The sequence below is a fragment of the Petaurus breviceps genome, unplaced genomic scaffold (assembly GCF_028583685.1).
Source record: "Petaurus breviceps papuanus isolate PSGF00001 unplaced genomic scaffold, PetGlider_PUasm1.0 90537, whole genome shotgun sequence".
Classification (NCBI taxonomy): Eukaryota; Metazoa; Chordata; class Mammalia; order Diprotodontia; family Petauridae; genus Petaurus; species Petaurus breviceps.
The window spans coordinates 299,782-321,113 of NW_027187271.1; the positions used below are offsets into that span (position 1 = coordinate 299,782).

Here is a 21,332-nt window from a genome sequence, read left to right on the forward strand (position 1 = left end):
AGTCACATTCCAATAGGGAAGACAATACATAAAAAATAAAGGTACCCATGTAGGGACATGGTGGAGAAAGAATTCTGGAGAGTGAGGAGCAGAGCCCAGAGAGGAAAATAGGAATGGCAGTTTGGGCCTCTTCCTAAAATTCCAGGAGGAACTGACCAATCAAAGGAAGAGACCAAAGGAGTAGAGGGATTTTCCAGCATGAGAAAACTGCAAGGAAAGAGGAATCTTCCTGAAAGAGAAAGCTACTGGGACATGCTAGAGAAAGAAGTCCAGAGAGGAATGAAGTTAATGGCTGGCATGGGCCAAGAAGTTTTCCAGACCATAGTTCAGGCTTGCTGAATTCTCAATTAGGCCCATAGAAAAGTGTGTATTCTAGATGACAATTAAGATACAAGAGAAATTAGGGTAGATGGGGAGGAAAATCAGTTTTCCCCAGCTCACTAACCTACTGAACAATAGGTGGCAATCTTGTCAACTCTGGATCTTCTCTCTTCATGGCTCGTGGTCCCTGTCTTGTGTCTAAGATTGGAGCCTCTGCTCATGGCATTTATGATTTAACAGAAAAAAAAGAGGGACAGAGGTAAAGAGTTACAAAGCAATAACACCAAAACTGTTTGGAAAATGAAACTCAAAATGGACATTTTAGAAGCTTGAATTCCAGGCACAAAAGGGGGATGAGGTGGAAGAGAGGGCTGGAAAAAGAACAAGCATTTATTTTGTGCCTACTAAGTATCAAGAACTTTACAGATATTATCCCCTTTGATTCAGAGACTAAAGAAGGATTAAAATAACTCAAGAATCAAAGAATAAAAGTTTATAGAGTAGACAAAATATTGAAAAGAATGAAGGAAAGAAATCCATTTTAGAAAACAAAACAAGTTGAAGAGGAAGAAAAGCAGGGGTTTTCCTTGATTACTTAACTGAAAGGAAAAAAAAGAGAAGAATTAGATAATTAAAAAAAGGAAGAAAGAAAACAGAATAGTTAAGCAAAATTCCAAAACTAGGGAAAGGAGTAACAAAGAGGAGAGGGGAGTAAGGAAGAAGAGAAGAAAACAGGTGGGAATAGGGTTGCCTTCAAATAGATTAAGCTAAAAAAACTGAAGAGACAAAGTGCCATACAGAAGACAGGAAAAAAAGGCCTAATTTATAGACTTTTGCCCTTTCTTTCCTTTTAAATCCTTCTTTGAGATCCTCCCTCCTTTGTTTTATTGAAGAGTGATCTTTTAAAGCAATTGGGGTTAAGTAACTTGCTCAAGGTTACACGGCCAGTTATTTTGTGTGGGTGCCAAGTATCTGAGGCTGGAACCAATCCCAGGTCTCCCGACTCTGGGGTTGGTGCTCTTATTCACTGGCCAGGTGGCCTACACAGCCAAGTCAAAGAGGCTGCTCCCAACCACATGTTAGGCCAATCAGAATATCTACACATTCACCAGTCCTCCTCTTCCAAATACTCCCACATAGGTGATACCATTTTAGGTGATGGGGGCATGCACCAAACCCCTATTATAGTTGTGTTGTTCCAGGATCTCCAAGACAGCTCAGGCTGGGGATCAGCAAACTTTTAGTAATCCCAAAGTGAATCCAGAGCAAAGTCTGGGTTCTGTCTTCCTGGTGTGAACTCTGTAATCGCTCTCCTGAGTTGGGGTCTGAGCAATGGACTTGTCCTGGTTGGAATTCAGTACCACTCTAGTCTTCTGGAAAGCTCTGAAAGTTCAGAAGAACAGTGGATCAGTCAATAAATATTTATGAAGTCCTTACTAAGTGCCTGGCACCTAGCTAAGACTGAAGGGTACAAAGAAAGGCAAGAGATAGTGCCTTGCTTCACTGAGCTTATATTCTAATGGGGAAAAACAGAGCACAAAAGAAAGCTAAAAGGAGGGGGAGGGAGAGATAGAGAAAGGAGGGGTATGATAGAGAAATCCAGAGCTCTACCTTGAAAGGAAGGGGAGGAATGAAAGTTCCCCTTTGTTCTAGACTTCCTGTCTGTTGCAGGCTTCAGACTAGGCTGGGGTGGGGGTGGGGGTCTTTAAAACCAAGACTCAGGGTCAGAGTCACATAATTGTATGAAGCTAGATTAGACAGTGGCTAGATAGCTGGGCCTGGAGTCAAGAAGACATGAGTTCAAATCTAGCCTAAGAGGCCTATTAGTTCTGTGACCCTGGGCAAGCCAACCTCTTCTTGCCTCTGTTTCCTCAACCATAAAATGAGAATAATAATCGCACTATCTTGTAGGGTTGTTTCAAGGATCAAATGAGATAATATTTGAAAAGTGTTTAGCACAATGCATGGTGCATAGTTTGTTCTGTATAAATGTTTGTAGTAGTTATTATTCTATCAGTACATGACCTAGAGCCAATGATCACTCCTTTAACCGCCAACCCTCAGCATGGGAACCCTTCTCAGGTCCCCAGATCTACAACCCAGCACTAGATAGTGAGTGACAAAGCTGCCAGTTGGCACCAGTCCAGAGCCATTCCTTTGCCAGGTCCCATCTTTATGAGACTGGAACCTCCTCTGAGCAACCTGGGCTCAAGCAAATTGCCATCTGGTGGACAATTCAGATATTGAACTCATTCAATAAGACTGACCAGCTGTCTTTCTATAGGTTTAAAGAAGACAACCCTTGACAAACATGGGCTGGTAGCTCAAGTCAAGTGCCATCTGGTGAGCAATTCAGGTATTGAGCCCTTATATTCAATAATTAAGAAGGACAAATTGTCTTTTGATAGTTTTAAGGAAGACAGCACTTGAACCACAGCCAAACTCAAAGGATACCAGCTAGGAGGTCAGGATCACAAGTATCACATATAAAAAGTGTTTTATAAACCTTAATGTGCTGTGTCCTTCTGACAATGTAGGTCTGGAACATAGAAGAGTTATCAGGACTGAAGATATAGATTTGGGAGTATGTACATCACATATAGCATTTAAGTTTAAATTAAAGTTAAATTAAGTTTCAAATGAGATTACCAAGAGAGACACTATACCTCTTCTTTGAAGAGATTAAGGTGAGAGACTGAACTTTAGGTAACATCTACTTTAACAGGTTGAGAAGTGGATGAGGAGGCAACCAAAGGGGGCAGAAAATAGACAGGTGGGGGAAAAAGCAACTGATGCCAGGAGAATAGACAAAACTTAGTAATGACAAATGTGGAAGTATATTTGAAAGGTTTTTAAAATTTTTTAATAGAATTTTATTTTTTTCCAATTACATCTAAACATAGTTTTTAACATTCATTTTTTATAAGATTTTGAGTTCCAAATTTTTCTGCCTCCTTCCCCTCCCCCTTCCAAGACAGCAATCTGATATAGGTTATACATGGGCAATCATGTTAAACATATTTCTACATTAGTCATGTTGTGAAAGAAGAAATAAAACAAAAGGGGAAAACCACAAAGAAAAAAACAGAATAAGTGAAAATAGTATGCTTCGGTCTACATTAGAACTCCATAGTTTTTTCTCTGGCTGTAGATGGCATTTTCCATTATGGTCTAAGAGGTGTTGTTTTTTTCTTTTTTAAGTAAAACTGAAAATATTAAGAAATATTTTCTCTGGTCTAAAAAGCCCTTTCCAGACTCCTTGAAAAGGTCCCTTGAAAAAGTAAGAGATAGACCGAGGACAAAAGGGAAGGCAATGGTTTAAAGACGATAACTGGTTTAAACAAAGATGGCCCTTTGTGCTCTATATTGCCAAGGGAAGTGCCATCTATTTCATTTGAAGGAAAGCTCCCTCTCATGTTATTCAGAAGAGATTCTCAATACTGATCTCTGGGAGGAGTCCCACCAATTCCTTGAGGGGGATGGTCAAGGAAGGAATCAGATAATGACTTTGTTACTCAACTATTCTGGAAAGTTAACCCCAGAATGAATTTTTATATTTTGTGATTTGATTTTCTTCTTGAAGATTTCTATAAATGTTGCTTAAAATTTCTTGGGATAGAGACACATTGGAGGGAATGGGAAAACCATGACAGTTTGGACATCACTTTCCAAACTAGAAATCCTTGGATATTAGATGAATACATTTAATAGTTTGGCAGACTTGTATTTAAAATACATAGTAAAATATTAATGTTTTTCTTCTACACTAGCATTAACTTAGTATTTTAATCTTTACCAAATTCTTTATATCCACTATCTCATTTTATCCTCACAATAATCCTGTACCATGGGAGCAATTATCCCTATTTCACAAAATAGGAAACTGATGTTTACTAACTCTGACTAACTCAGTCACACAGCTAACTAATTATCTAAGATAGAATTTAAACTCAAGTCTTCCAGACTTCAAGTTCAACACTATATCCACTGTGCCACCTACTTGCAGACATGCTAGAATTTTTTAGGATGTCATCAAGAAAGGTGAGAACTCAGAAGCTGTCACTGAATTTGGCATTTAGGAGGTAAGTGTAGAAGTCAGACTCAAAGTAGTTCAGGCAGTAGTCAATGAGGAAGTGGCAACTTAGTATGAAGACAACTCTTCAAAGAAATTAAGTAATAAAGGAGAGAAATGGGATAGTAGTTGAATAGGGTAGAAGGAACAAGGGAAGGTGATTTAATTTTTTTAATTAAAAATGTATTATTACATTTATTTATTTTATTTTTAATTTTAGAATTATGGAAAAACTGAATATGTCTATGGGTAATTTAGGAAAGAGCCAGTGGGGAGGGACAGATGGAAGATCCATGAGATCTCTTCTATCCTATCCTGGCTAATACCTAGACTTCCACAGTAGTACTCAGATCTCCCTCAATTCCCAGTTAGTTTCAAGTCCTACCCAATCTAGGCCCCTGATTCAATTAGTCAAACATTTATCAAGTTCCTACTACATGCCAAGCATTATGCTCATTTCTGGGAATACAAAGAAAGGGAAAAGACAGTGTTACTTCTTATTTTTTTTATCAGTTAATCAATTTATTTTTAGTTTTCAAGATTCACTTCCACAAAATTTTGAGTTCCAAATTTTCTCCCCACCTCCCCTCCTTCCACCCCAAGACAGTGTGCATTCTGATTACCCACTCCTGCCAATCTGCCCTCCCTTCTATCACCCCCTTCTTTTATCCCCTTCCTTTCTATTTTCCTGTAAGGCAAGATAGATTTCTATACACCATTGCCTGTATATCTGTATTGGCAAGCTCCCTAGCACACCCAGGATAACCTACTAGTACAGGTTCTTTGATCTGCTTTTCTAAAGGAAAGTCAACAATCTTACCTTAATTAAACATATATAAGTAAAGAAGGTAAAGATCATTCAGTAGTTCAGGGGAAGGGTCAGCACCCTGAATGTGGAGAAAATACAAGCAGAGAGACATAGAGAAACTAGCACAGAGATCCCACAGAAAGGGCCCCAACTGTCTGAACAAAGTAATACAACCACCTACATATACCACCAGAGAGGGAGAGCACAAACCTCTGAGTAGTAGGGCAGGAGGGGGGGTGGGGCTTAACAAACAGCTACTCAGAGTCCCATCTAGGACTTCTAAAGGTCCTTCTCATAAGCTAAACCCCAAAGTAAAATAACCTCTGAGTATATATAGTTTTCAACTAACAGCCTCAGAGTCAGAAGTCATCACAACCTAAGTGGGCTCAGTACCTAATTAGTTCAGTGTCAAAAGATGTGAAAGGTGAAAGCTTTCCTCCAAGCAAGACTCCCCTAAGCAAGCTTCCCTTTAGGCAAGTTCCTCCACCAATGGGCTCTGTGACTCAGGATGTATCACAGCCGGGCCAGAGCTCAAAGCAGTAGGACATCTGTGATTGAACACATGTGGTCACATAGACCTATTAATGGTTGGGGAAGATCTTCATATTCTATTAACATTACAATATCTTATTTCCCAGTTGCATGTAAAAACAATTTTTAACATTTGTTTTTAAAACTTTGCGTTCCCCATTCTCTCCCTTCCTTCCTCCCCACCCACCCTCATTGAGAAGGCAAAGAATTCAAAATAGGTTACACATGTGTAGTCATGCAAAACACTTCCATAACAGTCATGTCATGAAAGGCTAACTATATTTCCTTCCATCCTATCCTGCCCCACCCCATTTATTCCATTCTGTCCTTTAACCCTGTCCCTCCTCAAAACTGTTTGCTTCTGACTACCCCCTCTTCCCATTTGCCTTCCCTCCTATTATCTCCCCTTTCTGACCTTTTCCCCCTACTTTCCTATAGGGTAAGATAGATTTCCATACCCAATTGATTAGGTATGTTATTCCCTCCTTAATCCAATTCCCTCCTTAAGCCAAATCCAATGAGAGTAAGGTTCATTCATTCCCTCTCACCTACCCCCTCTTCCCCTCCATTGTAAAAATTTTTTCTCGACTCCTTCACATGAGATAATTTACTCCATTCTACCTCTCCCTTTCTTCTTCTCCCAGTACATTCCTCTCTTACCCTTTAATTTTGTTTTTTAGAGATTATCCCTTCATATTCAACTCACCCTGCACCCTCTGTCTCTGTCTCTGTCTGTCTCTCTCTCTCTCTCTCTTTCTCCCTTTGGAGATAGAGTAGTATGGACAGAAGTAGAATATATATTCCCGCCAACTACCATAATACTGAGAAAGATCTCATGAGTTCCATATATCGTCTTTCCATGTCAGAATAAACAATTCACTTTAATAGACAGCTCAATTTTAATAAATTCCTTATGATTTCTCTTTTCTGTTTACCTTTTCATGCTTCTCTTGATTCTTATATTTGAAAATCAAATTTTCTATTCAGTTCTGATCTTTTCATCAAGAATGCTTGAAAGCCTGCTATTTCATTGAATTTTAATTTTCCCCCTAAACGATTATACTCAGCTTACGGTGGCTAGGTGGTGCAGTGAATAGAGCACCAGCCCTGGAGTCTGGAGGACCTGAGTTCAAATCCGGCCTCAGACACTTAACACTTACTAGCCATGTGACTTTGGGCAAGTCACTTAACCACAACTGGCCCTCCAAAAAGCAAAAAGAAAAAAAAAATATTATACTCAGTTTTGCTGGGTAGGTGATTCTTGGTTTTAATTCTCACTCCTTTGACCTCTGGAATATCATATTCCAAGCCATCTAGTACCTTAATGTAAGAACTGCTAAATCTTATATTATCCTGATTATATTTCTACAATACTGGAATTGTTCCTTTCTGGCTTGCAATATTTTCTCCTTGACCTGGGAAGTCTGGAATTTGGCTACAATATTCCTAGAAGGTTTCCTTTTGTGATTTCTTTAAGGAGGTGATAGGCAAATTCTTTCAATATCTATTTTCCCCTCTGGTTCTAGAATATGAGGACAATTTTCCTTGGTAATTTCTTTTCTTTTTTTCTTTTTTTTGTGGGGGGAAGGGGGAAGGCAAGGCAATTGGGGTTAAGTGACTTGTCTGAGGGCCAGATTTGGAATCAGATCCTCCTGACTGCAGGGCCTATTCACTGTGCTACCTAGTTGCCCTGATATTTTGTTGAAAGATGATGTCTAGGCTCTTTCTTTTGATCATGGCTTTCAGGTAGTCCAATTATTTTTAAATTATCTCTCCTGTATCTGTTTTCCAGGTCAGTGGTTTTTCTAATGAGATACTTCACATTATCTTCCATTTTTTCATTCTTTTGGTTTTGTTTTATAATTTCTTGATTTTTTATAGAGTCATTAGCTTCTACTTGTTCCATTCTAATTTTTAAGGAATTATTTTCTTCCATGAACTTTTGGACTTCCTTTTCCATCTGGCTAATTATGATTTTTAAGGAATTCTCCTCATTGGCTTTTTGGACCTCTTTTGTCATTTGGGTGAGTCTATTTTTTAAGGTGGTATTTTCTTTTCTTTTTTTTCCCCAGAATTTATTTATTTATTTTTAGTTTTCAACATTCATTTCTACAAGATTTTGAGTTCCAAATTTTCTCCCCATCTCTCCCCAACCCTCCCCCCCAATCCCAAGATGGCAAACATACCGATTACTCCTTCCCCCAATCTGCCCTCTCATATATCCCACCTGTCCCTCCCCTTCTCCCTTTCCCCTTTACTTTCTTGTAGGGCAAGATGGATTTCTATACCCCATTGTCTGTATATCTTATTTCCAGGTTGCATGTAAAAACAATTTTTTTAACATTTGTTTTTAAAACATTGAGTTTCAGAGTTTCTCCTTTCTTCCCTCCTCACCTACCCCCACTGGAAAGATAAGCAATTCAATATAGGTTATATATGTGTAGTTATGCAAAACATTTCCATAGCAGTCATGTTGTGAAAGACTATATTTCCCTCCATTCTACCCCACCTTCCATTTATTCTATTTTCTTTTTTGACCCTGTCCCTTTTCAAAAGTGTGTACTTCTGACTACCCCCTCCCCCAATCTGCTCTCCCCCTCTTATGATATCCCCCCCTCTTATCTCCTGCACCCCTACTTTCCTGTAAGGTAACATACCCAATTGAGTGTGTATGTTATTCCCTCCTTAAGCCAAATCCAATGAGAGTAAGGGTGACTCACTCCCTTTCACCTTCCTGCTCTTCCCCTCCATAGTAATAGCTTTCTCTTGCCTCTTTCATGTGAGATAATTTACCCTATTCTATCTCTCCCTTTCTCCTTCTCCCAATATATTCCTCTCTCACCCTTTAATTTTATTTTTAGATATCATCCCTTCATATTCAACTCACCCTGTGCCCTCTGTCTATATTTACATGTACACACATATACACACATACACCCACCTATAAATACCTATACATATATATATATACACACATATATATATATATACAAATATATTCCCTTCAACTATTCTCATACTGAGAAAAGTGTCATGGGTTACAAATATCATCTTTCCATGTAAGAATGTAAACAGTTCAACTCTAATAAGTTCCTTATGATTTCTCTTTCCTGTTTACCTTTTCATGCTTCTCTTGATTCTCGTATTTGAAAGTCAAATTTTCTGTTCAGCTCTGGTCTCTTCATCAAGAATTCTTGAAGGGGCAGCCAGGTAGCACAGCAAGTAAGAGCACCGGCTCTAGTGTTGAGAAGACCTGGAGATCAAATCCCGGGCTCAGACACTTAACACCCACCCAGAAACACCTGGCTGTGTAACCTTGAGCAAGTTACTTAACCCCGATTGCTTATTTAAAAAAAATGCTTGAAAATCCTCTATTCCATTGAATATCCATATTTTCACCCCTCAGTTTTGCTGGGTAGGTGATTCTTATTTTAATCCTAGCTCCTCTGACCTCTAGAATATCATATTCCAAGCCCTTAGATATGCCAGTATAGAAGCCTCTAGATTTTGAGTTATCCTGATTGTGTTTTCACAATACTCAAATTGTTTCTTCATGACTGCTTGTAATATTTTCTCCTTGACCTGGGAACTCTGGAATTTTGCTATGATATTCCCAGGAGTTTTCTTTTTGAGATCTTTTTCAAGAGGCAATTGATAGATTCTTCTAATTTCTATTTTACCCTCTGGTTCTAGAATTTTTTCTGGTCAATTTTGCTCGAGAATTTCTTGAAGGTTGATTTCTAGGCTCTTTTTTTGATCATGGCTTTCAGGTAGTCCAATAATTTTTAAATTATCTCTCCTGGATCTATTTTTCAGATCAGTGGTTTTTCCAATGAGATATTTCACATTGTCTTCTATTTTTTCATTTGTTTGGATCTGTTTTATAGTATCTCAATTTCTCATAAAGTCATTAGCTTCCATTTGTTCCAATATAATTTTGAAGGAATTATTTTCTTCAGTGAGCTTTTAAACTCCCTTTTCCATCTGGCCAGTTCTGCTTTTTAAGGCATTCTTTTCCTCACTGGCTTTTTGGACCTCTTTTGCCATTTGAGTTAGTCTGTTTTTTAAGGTATTATTTTCTTCAGTATTTTTTTGGATCTTCTTTAGCAAGTTGTTGACTCGTTTTTCATGACTTTCTTGCATCACTCTCATTTCTTTTCCCAATTTTTCCTCTACTTCTCTTACTTGATTTTCAAAATCCTTCTTGAACTCTTCCATGGCCTGTGACCAATTCATATTTTTCTTGGAGGTTTTTGATGCAGGAGTTTTGACTTTCTTATCTTCTTTTGGTTCTATGTTTTGATCCTCTTTGTCACCAAAAAAAGATTCTATAGTCTGATTTCTCTTCCCCTGTTTGCTTATATTGGCAGTGAAATACCTGACTTTTGAGCTCTTTGCCATGGTAGAACTCTGCTTCCAGAGTGGAGAGTGCTGTGTCCCAAATTTCTGTGGTTTTGAGCAGCTGTTGTCAGGGCTTCTCTAGGCACCTGCCTCAGAACTGTGAGGAGGACTGCCTCTCCATAGCCCCAACAAGCTCTGCCATGCCAGCACTTCTCATCCTAGCACTGCCACCCAAGACTGAGACCCAGATTCAAGCAGGGCAAAGCAAGAGAATCCTGCCTCAGCACCAGCAAAAAGATTCTTGCAATTGCCCTCTGATCAGTTTCTTGGTCCCCGCCACCATCTGTGGGCCTGGAGCTCTGGAAGCAGCTGCCATGGCAGCAGCTGCAGCAGAATTTTTACAACCACCCTTGCTACCCTGGGGGGCAGGGGCCATATCACACATTTCTCTCACCCAGTTCCAACACAGTTTCCCCACTGACGTTTTACTTTCTTTTTTAGCATTTATGGGTTGAGAAGTCACAGTTGCCAGTGATTCAATCCCCTGAGGTCTGCTGCAGCCAGTCTGTGCTGGTGCAGCCTACATAGTATTGTGTGCAGCTCCCAGCCCAGTTCGACAGACCCTTCCTGTCAATTTGCCAGGATGTTCTCAGCTGGAGACATATTTCACACTGTCATTTTGTGGGTTCTGTAGCTCTAAAATATGTCTAGAATGATTTTTTACAGGTATTTGAGGTAATTGGGGACAAACTCAAGTAAGTTCCTACTTTTACTCTTCCATCTTGGCTCCACCCCCAAGGTGTTCTTTTCTTCAGTATTTTTTTGGGTCTCCTTTAGCAAGCTGTTGACTCCTTTTTCATGATTTTCCTTGCATCACTCTCATTTCTCTTCCCAATTTTTCCTCTACTTCTCTTATTTGATTTTCAAAATTCTTTTTGAGCTCTTCCATGACCTGTGACCAATTAATATTTTTCTTGGGAGGTTTTGGATATAGGAACTTTGACTTTGTTGTCTTCTGGTTGTATATTTTGATCTTCCTTGTCACCAAAGTAAGATTCTGTAGTCTGATTTTTTTCTGCTGTTTGCTCATTTTCCCCAGTCAATTACTTTACTTTTTAGTCCTTTGTTAAGGTAAAACTCTGCTCCCAGTGTGGAGGGTATACTGTCCCAAGCTTCAGGAGTTTTGTGCAGCTGTTTTCAGAGATTTTTCTAGGGACCTGTAAATGGTATGATGAAAGGAGAGGCGTTTACTCCTCTCCTGGTCTGTGCTCTGGTCTTTGAGTGACCACAAGCTCTCTTTTCTGCCTTGGAAGTGTGAGGAAGATTCCCTCTCCACTGCCACCACAAGTTCTGCCACACCAGCATTCTTCCTCACCCTAGGATCACAACCCAGGACTGCAACCCAGATCCAAGCCTAGGCAAAGCAAGAGAATCCTGCCTCACCAACACCAAAGAGATACCTGCAATCCACCTCTGATCAGCCGCTTGATCCCCCCACCATCTGTGGACTGAGAGCAGCTGCCTGCTGCTGCCATGATCTCTACTGTTGCCACCATGGGGCTATGGCTGGACTGTGCTCCTCTATCACCCAGGTCCAACAGACCTTTCCTACTGACCTTATAAGTTGTCTTTGGCATTTGTAGGTTAAGTCTGGAAACTACCACAGCTGCTAATGATTCAGTTCCCCTGAGGCCTTCTCCAGCCCCATCTGTGCTGGAGCGGCCCATGCTGGACTGCACTCTTCTCTCAGACTGGTGCAACAGACCTTTCCCATTGTATTGGACTGGAAATTTGTTTCACTCTGTCATTTTGTGGGTTCTGCTGCTCTAGAATTTTTACATTTTTACAGGTATTTGGAGGGGTATGAGGGAGGTCTCAAGCAAGTCCCTGCTTTTACTCTGCTATCTTGACTCTGCCCCCAACAGTGTCAATTCTTAAGGGAGTCTAATTGGGGAGACAACATGTGAAGAACTATGTACAAAAACTATGTACAGGATAAATGTGGAATAACATATCAGAGGGAAGGCATTAGAATTGAGAGAGATCAAGAAAGGCTTTCTGTAGAATGTGGGACTTTAGCTGGAAGGAAGCTAGGGAAGCCAAGAGGTGGAGATGAGGAGAGCCATTAAGGCATGGGGAACAGGCAGTGAAAACTCTCATAGTGGTGAGAGGCAGTGGCTTGTTTTGAGTAACAGCAAAGTCATCAAAGAACATGGGAGGGGCAGCCTTCAGTGTAAAGTATAAGAATACTGGAAAGATGGGGGCAGACCATGAGATTATGAAAGGCTTTAGAACAGAGAATTTTGTATTTGATCCTAGAAGTGATAAGGAGCCACTAGAGTTTACTGACTGGGATGTGGGCGACATGGTCAGACCTTCAATTGAAGATCTCTTTGGCAGATGAGTGGAAGATGGACTCAGATGGGGACAGGTGAGGTGATGAGGGCCTGCACCAGTGTGGTGGCAGTGTCAGAAGGGAGGGGAATCTATGGGAGAGATAACACAAAGGTAAAAATTGACAGGCCTTGGCAACAGATTGGATATGAAGTGGGGGGTGAGAGTGAGAAGTTGAATGCCTGGGTGACTGAGAAGGTGGAGGTCCCTAAACAGTAATAGGAAAGTTAGGAAAAGGAGAAGATTTTGGGGAAAAGATAAAGAGTTCAGATTTGGGCATGTTCAGCTCAAGATGTCTGAGCTATCTAATTCAAGGGTTCTTTCCATAATTTCTGCTATGTGAAAGTCTCAGCCCTACACTATTCCTGCTTTAAGAGCAGGAGGAAGAAGTGGTTTCTCACTGTGGTCCTCTGTCTCTGAAAGGGGAGTGTGACATTTTTCCATGTACCCCTCAGAGGATACACAGTTCATTCTGTGAGGAAACCCAATTCCTGAGCTCTATCCATGCTTTTCTGTCTTCTATTTTTCCTTCCTCCTGGGATAGTTGTCCAATCTCAAAGGGATTACCTGGTCTCAGGAGAATGGAAGAAAACTGGGAGAACTTGGGGCTTCTCTGCTTGGAAAAGGTCTCCTGAAAACTTGTGGAGTGATTTTGGAGCAGTGAAAAGCAGGTGACTGCAGATATTGACCCTTGACAACTTCCTCTTTGTAGTTCAGCCTCCCCCTTCTCCTACATCCTCTCTCTCTTGCCCCACACAGAGCCACAAACGTCATCACCCTGTTTTTGCCTCTTTCCACTTATGTGTCTCTCTCTTATCGATCTTTCCTGGTTCCAGGTTTCTGCCACACCTCCCACTTGCCCTTTGTCCCTTGTACCAGACTCCCTTCTCCTGAGATACCACGATCACTTTCTCTCACCTCAGACTCTCTGCTTTTCTCTATTTCTTACTCTTCTCCCTCTTCACCTCTTCTTCAGGAGGTGCCTTTCTTCCATTCATCATGTGTACAGGGAAGTGTGCCCGATGTATTGGACTCAGCCTCATCCCAATGTCCATCATCTGCATAGTGGCCAATATCCTCCTCCTGGTGCCCAATGGTGAGACCAAGTGGAGTGATCATCTCAGCCTGCATGTCAAGCTTGCAGCAGGCTTTATTGGAGGGGGCATTATGGTAAGACATATGGTGGAAACAGGGATAGGGTTGGAGGTGGGGGGATGGGGGGGAGGCTTAGATCCCTAAGGAGATGGTATTTGGGGTGAAATGATGACAGTATTGGTACAGTAATGAGATTTCTGAAGGTGGGGAGCCCAATTTTTCTAACCAACTTCTCTCCAGTCTATTTTCTAGGGGTATGTCTGTCTCTGCCAATTACCCCTATTTAGAGGAGTGGTAAAAGCACCTGGCTACCTAGTCTGTATTGAGACAGAGTAACTGATGGGTTGGGGGTCATTGATGCACAATAATCAGCATTGGCTGGGACAGAAGGGAGGGAGAACGAGAGATAAAGTGACACTGAGCCAGAAAGAGATAGTAATGGCCAGCCACACCTGCCAAGGGTCTTTCTGTACTACCTCTGTCTCCAATGCCCTTTCTTTTCTCAGGTTGACATTTTGGTGGTTGGGAGACTAGTGAGGAGGAACCTGCCTAGTTTTTCTCTTCCTCTTATCCACCCTTAATCCTATTTAAGTTATTTTGAGGTTTAATTGAACAGAGAGACTGAGATACACAGGTATTGACCTTCAACCCTGTGATCTGGCCTGTTTTAATGATGCTAAAATAGTATAGATAAGGCATCTCTACCCACCTGCTCCCAATCCCTGACCCCTGGTCCCAAGTATGCTTTCATTCACATTTAGAAAGTTCCTCCCAAGATCTAACCCTCATCTCTCCTGCTGTACCCCTTCCCAGCTGCCCTCTGGTTCTAATGGAGGGGGAGGAATTTCCAGGGCACCAATGAGGATTATTAAGTAGGCAAATAATGGAAAGGCAGCGCATATGGTGGCAATAAAACCAGTGGTTTAAAAAAATGGCAAAGAACTTTGACATTTTAAGCTTTACTGTGTATGTTCCTCACAACATACAAGACTATTATATAAATACCCCATTTTATAGATGAGAAAATTGAAGTTGAAAAAGATGATAATGCAACCTAATCAGAAGACCAGGGATTCAACCTCAGTTCTACTGCTAACTAGATTTATAAGTAATATCTCTCTGTGCCCTGTTGTCCTCAACTGTAAAATAAGGGGTGGGGGAGAAGGTGAACTGGATTTTTTTCATAATCCCTTATGACTCTTTGACAATCGATGAATCTATAAATGTGTGTCTAGAGCAAGAGAAATCCAGATTAGAGATGTAGGTTTGAGAATCATCCATAAATAAAGCAGTAGTGAAAGCCCTAGAGAATTGACAAGGGAGAGAGAGGCAAAGACCTTAGGACTGGTCCTCAGGGTATTCCAGAATCCAAGATGAGCCCTACAAACGTGTACCCATCATATCTCAGATGCTGAGATCTGGGTTATCCCTTTCCAAAAGCCAGCACTTTCCCTTCCATCATTTCTAAGAAAAAAAAAAGACGACAGGAATAGAAACTAGAAGTTGTCAGTCTGTCTTTCTGTGCTTCCAGCCTTGGTGAGCAAAGGTCTGATAATCCTTCCTCTCCCTTTTCTCCTATAGGTGCTATGTCCTGGAATATCTGCTGTTCGAGCTGGGGGCAAAGGGTGCTGTGGAGCTGGCTGTTGTGGAAATCGTTGTAGGGTAAGGCCCACACCCATACCCACACCCACACACACTATCCACCATCAGGTACTCTTTGCACACATTACTAATCTAAGAATCCCCACCCTCCACCCCTTACCCCTCACACCAGGGACCTGCTCTTTAATCCTGGCTCCCTCTCCACCACAAGTGTTTAAAAATATTTTAGCCCAGGGGTGGGGAACCTGCAGCATGGAGGCCACATGTGGACTTCTAAGTCCTTGGGTTCAGCCTTTTGACTGAGTCCAAGTTTTACAGAACAAATCCTTTTATTAAGGGAATTTGTTCTGTGAAGTTTGGATTCAGTCAAAAGGCCACACTTGAGGACCTAGAGGGCCACATGCTACCTGGAGGTGTCAGGTTCCCCACCCCTGCTTTAGCCTTCCCATGTAACTGATGCTTTAAGGTTCTCAACCCAACAAGATATAATTATCCCCATTTTACAGGTAAGAAAATGGAGGCCCAGAGAAGATAAAATTTTAAAAGATTCTAAAGCCCTATGCAAACCTTAATGTGCTATACAAATACTAGCCATTAATAATAATAATAATAATGTGAGAGATTGCCTCGGTTTTTTTTTTACCTATTAGATGAGGGGTTTTGGATTCATGGATTTCTCAGCCACCTACTGGATTCCCTTCTCTTCACTCACTACACTCCCACTTTTATTGATCTCATTGGCTCCCAAGATGACTCCCAAATATATACATCTAGGCCACATTTCTCCAGTTCTGTATCACCAGCTGCTTCCTGGATATCTTCACCTGGATGTCTCATTGGCATCTCTAACTCAGTACTCAAACTCAAAACAGAATTCATTACCTTTCTCCCTAAATCCTGTTGTCCTCCTAATTTCCCTGCTTTGTCAAATCTATTCTTAAAGCCACACAGATTTGCAACCTCAGAGACCTCCTTGCATCTTCCTTCCCTTTCAATTCCCTATCCAATCAGTTGACAAGTCCTAAAGATTCTAGATATAAAATATCATTCCATCTCTTCAGTCAATCCTTTTCTCTCCATTTACAAGGCTACTTTGCTTTAATTCAGGTCCTTATCATCTCTTACATAGCAGCAGCCGTTAGCAAACTATGACCGTAGGGCCAAATATGCCTGCCTCCTATTTGTATGACCAGAGAACTATGAATGGTTTACATATTTTTAAATTAAATTAAAATGCATTTAAAAACATAAAATGCATTCTTAGTTCTTAGGCTGTATAAAAGGAGGCCACATGCTAGATTCCATAGTTTGCCAAACCCTGGACAACTATTAAATTAACCTTCCTGCCTCAAGTGTCATCCCTCTCCAAATCATCTCCCATACTGTTGCCAAAATCATCTTCCTAAAAGCACAGGTCTGACCATGTCATTTTTATGATCAAAAATCTTCAGTGGCTTTTTATTATCTATTGGATAAAACACAAACTTCTCAGCCTGATATTTAAAAGCCCTTCTCTATTTGCCTATAGTTTTTCCTTCAGACTTATTTCACTTTTACACAATCTATGTTCAAGCCTATCAATCTGACTAATTGGTCATTCTCCCTGAACTCAGCATTCCATTTCCTGTTTCTGGGCCCTTTGTATGAGCTGTTTTTCTCCCTCACCCTTCTCCCCCCAATAGGCTCAATCAATTAATCAACAAGCATTTATTTATTTTTTGTTCGTAGCAAGCATTTATTTTTTCTACTTATTAGTATTTTCATTTTTTCCAATTAGATGTAAAGTTAGTTTTCAATATGCAGTTTTATAAGATTTTGAGCGCCAAATTTTTTCTCCATCCCTCCATCCCCTCCCCAAGATGGCAAGCAATCTGATCAAGGCTATATGTGTAAAATCATATTAAATATTTCCACACTAGTCATTCAGAAAGCATTCATTAAGAACCCTCTACCTCTTAGAATCCTGAGCTCCTTCCAGACTCAGCCTATGTGCCAACTCTTATACAAGGTCTTAGCTGACCCCCCACCTCAGTTTTGAATGTGCTCCTCCTATTTCCACATAACTTGGTAGATATTTGGCATTTACATGTACATACAATATTCCTTCCAGCAGAACATAAGCTCCTTGAAGACTCAGTTTTGCTTTCTTCTGTCTTTGTGTTCCCTGTGCCTAGCACAGTGCTTTGCACAAAGTGGGCACTTAATAAATGCTTGCTGAATGGAACTGATTGTTGATAAATTGATTAAGTCCATTCCAGTCACCAGGATAGGGCTGAGGGGTAGAGAGGTGGACTGGAAACAGCTTGTGACAAAGCCCAGGAGCAGAAAATGGAATAGATTGGCTAGAATAGGGATTGTATGAAAGTTGGTAATATGAAATAAACCTAGAAGAGAAAGCTGGAACCAAAAGTAATGCTAGGCTGAGAAGTTTGTGTTTTATCCAAGAGGCAATAAAAAGCCACTAAAGACTTTTTTGTTTGTTTTTTTTGGAGGGGGGAAGGTAGGGCAATTGGGGTTAAGTGACTTGCCCAAGGTCACATGGCTAGTTTTTGTGTTAAGTGTCTGAGGCTGAATTTGAACTGAGGTCCTCCTGATTCCAGGGCTAGTGCTCTATTCACTGCGACACTTGGCCCTGAAGACTTTTGATTGTAGAAATAACATGGTCCTTTCCACTGGCTCCACCATATTCCAGGTATACGGGGCTCTGGCAGTTCCTGCTTCACAGTGTGTTATTTCCTTCCCAGGGAAGCTCAGGAAAGAGAGTCTGAGTTGCCAAAATGACAAACACAAAAGGAAAAAGGAGAGGGACACAACACATGTTTTCTAGGCCCTTTCAAAAACATGGTATTGTCCTTTTGACTACATGTATGTGAATATACAAGAAAGGTGATATTGCAGATATCAAGGGTATGGGCATAGTTCAGCAAGGAATGCCCCACAAATGTTACCATGGCAAGACTGGATGGGTCTATAATGTTACTCAACATACCGTAGGCATTGTTGTAAACAAACAGGTTAAGGGCAAGATTCTAGCCAAGAGAATTAATGTGTGTATTGCGCATATTAAGCATTCCAAGAGTTGAGATAGCTTCCTGAAGCTGGTAAAGGAAAATGATCAGAAGAAGGAAGCCAAAGAAAGAGACACTTGGGTTCAATTTAAACTCCAGCCTACTCCACCCAAAGAAGAACACTTTGTGAGAAGCAATGGCAAGGAACCTGAGTTGTTGGAACCAATCCCCTATGACTTCAGGGCATAAGTGACTGTTTATAAAAAAAAAAAAAACAATTAAAAAAAGTCTTGGGTTATGGAAAAAAAAGAAAGAAAGAAAGAACATGGTCAGATCTGTGCCTTAAGGAAAATGGTTTTGGTACAGTGCAGGGAATGTATTGGAGAGGGAAAACGTTTAAGTCAGGGACACCAATTAGAAAACTGTTACAATAATCCAGATAAAAGTAATAAGAATCTGATCTAGGGTAGTGCCCTTGTCAATGGAGAGAAGCGGAGTGATGGAAGAGATGTTTTGGAGAGAAAATCTACAAGACTTGGCAGTCAACTGAGTATGAAGGGTAAGGGAGAGTAAAGAGTCAAGGATAACTGAGATTTCAAATCTGGATAACTGGAAGGATGGTGATGACCTAGACCAAAAAAAAAAAAAAGGTTTGAAGGTTGAAGTAAGAGAAGGTTCAGTAATAAATATTGATATTTTGAGTTTGAGATGCCTATGGGATATATAGGTAGAGACTTCCAACAGGCATAGAAACTTCTAGCAGGCAGTTGGGGATAGATAACTGGGACTCAGGAGGGAGAATGTAGTTTTGTGTTATCTTTAGCATAGAAATTACCACTGAACCCAGTGTTTAAGATGACCTAGGACAAATGACACAGAACCACTTCTCTTAAAGGTGGGACACAGTCCAACAAGGGAAACTGAGGGGAGTGGTAAGGTAGAATAAGATTTCAGCATCACAAAAGAAGAGAGAACAGAGCACGGAGGAGGACACAGGACATTATCAACAGTGTGAAAAGCTGCAGAGAACAAGTATAAGCACTGAGAAAAGACCATTAGATTTAGCAATTAAATTGTTGGTGACCTTGAAGACAGCAGTTTCAAAGTTCCATACTCTTGGACCTCCCAGCTCTGCAAAGGAGTGGGGGAGGTATCTTCTTGTATCTTTTCTTTGGGGCCAAGCTTGTTCTTTAAAATTTCACAAAATACATCAATTGTTCTGTGTCCATTTACATAGTTGTAATAACTGTGTATTTTCTAGACTCTGTTGGGAGAGAGCACATTTAATCAAAGGGTTCAGGAGTCAAGTTGAAGAAGTTCAGAAATGAGTAGGGGGTAAGGAAATATAGCTTTCCCCCCTTCCCCAACCTTAAATAAAGGAGTTTGGTTGTGAAATATAGGTAAGATATGGAACTATTGTTTTAGGCAATGACAGCATTTAGTGAAAGGTTTGTTTTTAAGGTTGAAGGGAAGTGACCAAGTGATAAGTAGAGATTGAAAATGAGAGTCATGATGAGATAGAGGCAAACTCCCCGCAGGGACACTGGGGAATGAGGTAAAGGACAAAATTATAGGATTTGTCTTTGACAAGAAGAATGACTGCTTTATCAGAACCTGGTTCAAAGGAGGAGAGAATGGGGGCGGCCAGGTAGCACAGCGAGTAAGAGCACCGGCTCCAGTGTCGGGATGATCTGGATCAAATCTGGGCTCAGATACTCAGCACCACACCCAGAAATAATAACTGGCCGTGTAACCTTGAGCAAGTTACTTAACCCCGATTGCTTTAAAAAAAAAAAAAAGGAGGAGAGAATGTGCATGCTAGTGGTTATATAGAGGTGTTTTAATAAAGAAGGATAATCTCATGACCTATTTTCTCAGTAAACTAGGAGTGGCAGGCCTCTGCTAGGGGATGCAAGGGTGGGAGGGAGATAGCTACAATGTAAGAAGAAAAGACATCTGAAATAGCTCTTCTATGAAGGCAATGTGACAGAGTCATTTAAAGAATAAATGGACTGCCATGCAGCAGTGAGGAGGGCCCAGCTGAAATCAAACAATATATATTTGTAGTAGATCCTGGTTGACACAGTTTTATCATTAGCCTTTAGTAGCTAGATCAGGAAGTACCAGGTGATCAAGCACCATTTCCTTTGCTTCACCCAGAGTTGGTTTAGGGATGTTGTTAAAAGACATCCTGTGTGGGGAATGTGCCCTTGGCACCTGGTTAGGCCTAGTGAATGATGAGCTTTTAGATTCCTTTCTACAATCAGACTTGCCCAAGGTCACATAGCTAGTCAGACAAGCTGAATTCCAAAATGTTGTGAATCCCTTCCTTGTCAATGCTATGTGTCAAGGAAAGCATAGCCACCTCCTTTGCATACATGATCTCTTAAGTCATTGGAAAGTACACTGACTGATCTTAGGAATCAGGACAAATGCTTTAGTCCCCTCAACTCCCCATATATGATTGTGGACAAGTCCTTTCTCCTCATTGGGCCTCTTCTGCAAAATAAAGGAATTGCACTAGATAGTCTTCAATGTCACTTCTAGCGCCAAGAGTCAACATATCTCCCTTCCTCCTGAGGATGAGAGTACTATACCTCCTTGAAAACCCACAGGGATTAATTCTTAATTTTGTGCCCTACAGGCTAAGGAGGTATAATTTTATTTTTAAATAGGGAATAAGTCAGTGGAGGCTGTGGAGGTAGGGTTGAGGCTGGAAGCAGTAATGCAGGGGATACGCTGGGGGCAGGGGTTAAGGGATCACTGATCCTCTCCATTTCCACATTGTGGAAAGCATACTGAACTTGGAAGCAAAGGATACATAAGAGTCTGAATGTGAGCTCTCACTTGATACCTGGATATGATCTTGGGTCACCTGACTGCTCTGCCCTCCTTTCCTCATATGCAGAATGACAGGAATGGACTAAAACTTAGTCATTTAGGCACTAAATGGACTCCTAAGATCCCCTCCAGTTTCAAATCTCTGTGTCTTGCTTTTCAGATGCTGAGATCCGTCATCTGTTCGGCTGCTGGGGCTCTTGGGGCCCTTTACAGCCTCTCGGTGTCCGGAGCGGCGCTTGAGAATGGGCCCCTATGCCTGACTGAGCTACCTAACACGTGGACTTACCCCTTCGAAAATAGCAAGTAAGGCCAGACCTGA

At 40.9% G+C, this 21,332-nt stretch overlaps 2 protein-coding genes across 2 annotated transcripts in view; one reads left to right on the forward strand and one right to left on the reverse strand.

The window, feature by feature from the left end:
• VMO1 (vitelline membrane outer layer 1 homolog) overlaps positions 1–21,332 on the reverse strand; it is a 181,968-nt gene that overhangs the window by 145,001 nt on the left and 15,635 nt on the right. The gene's annotated exons all lie outside the window — the stretch shown is intronic.
• TM4SF5 (transmembrane 4 L six family member 5) lies at positions 13,049–21,320 on the forward strand. The gene is given in 4 exon segments (XM_069063135.1): positions 13,049–13,148; positions 13,417–13,637; positions 15,144–15,224; positions 21,174–21,320. Coding segments are annotated over 4 exon segments (549 nt in total).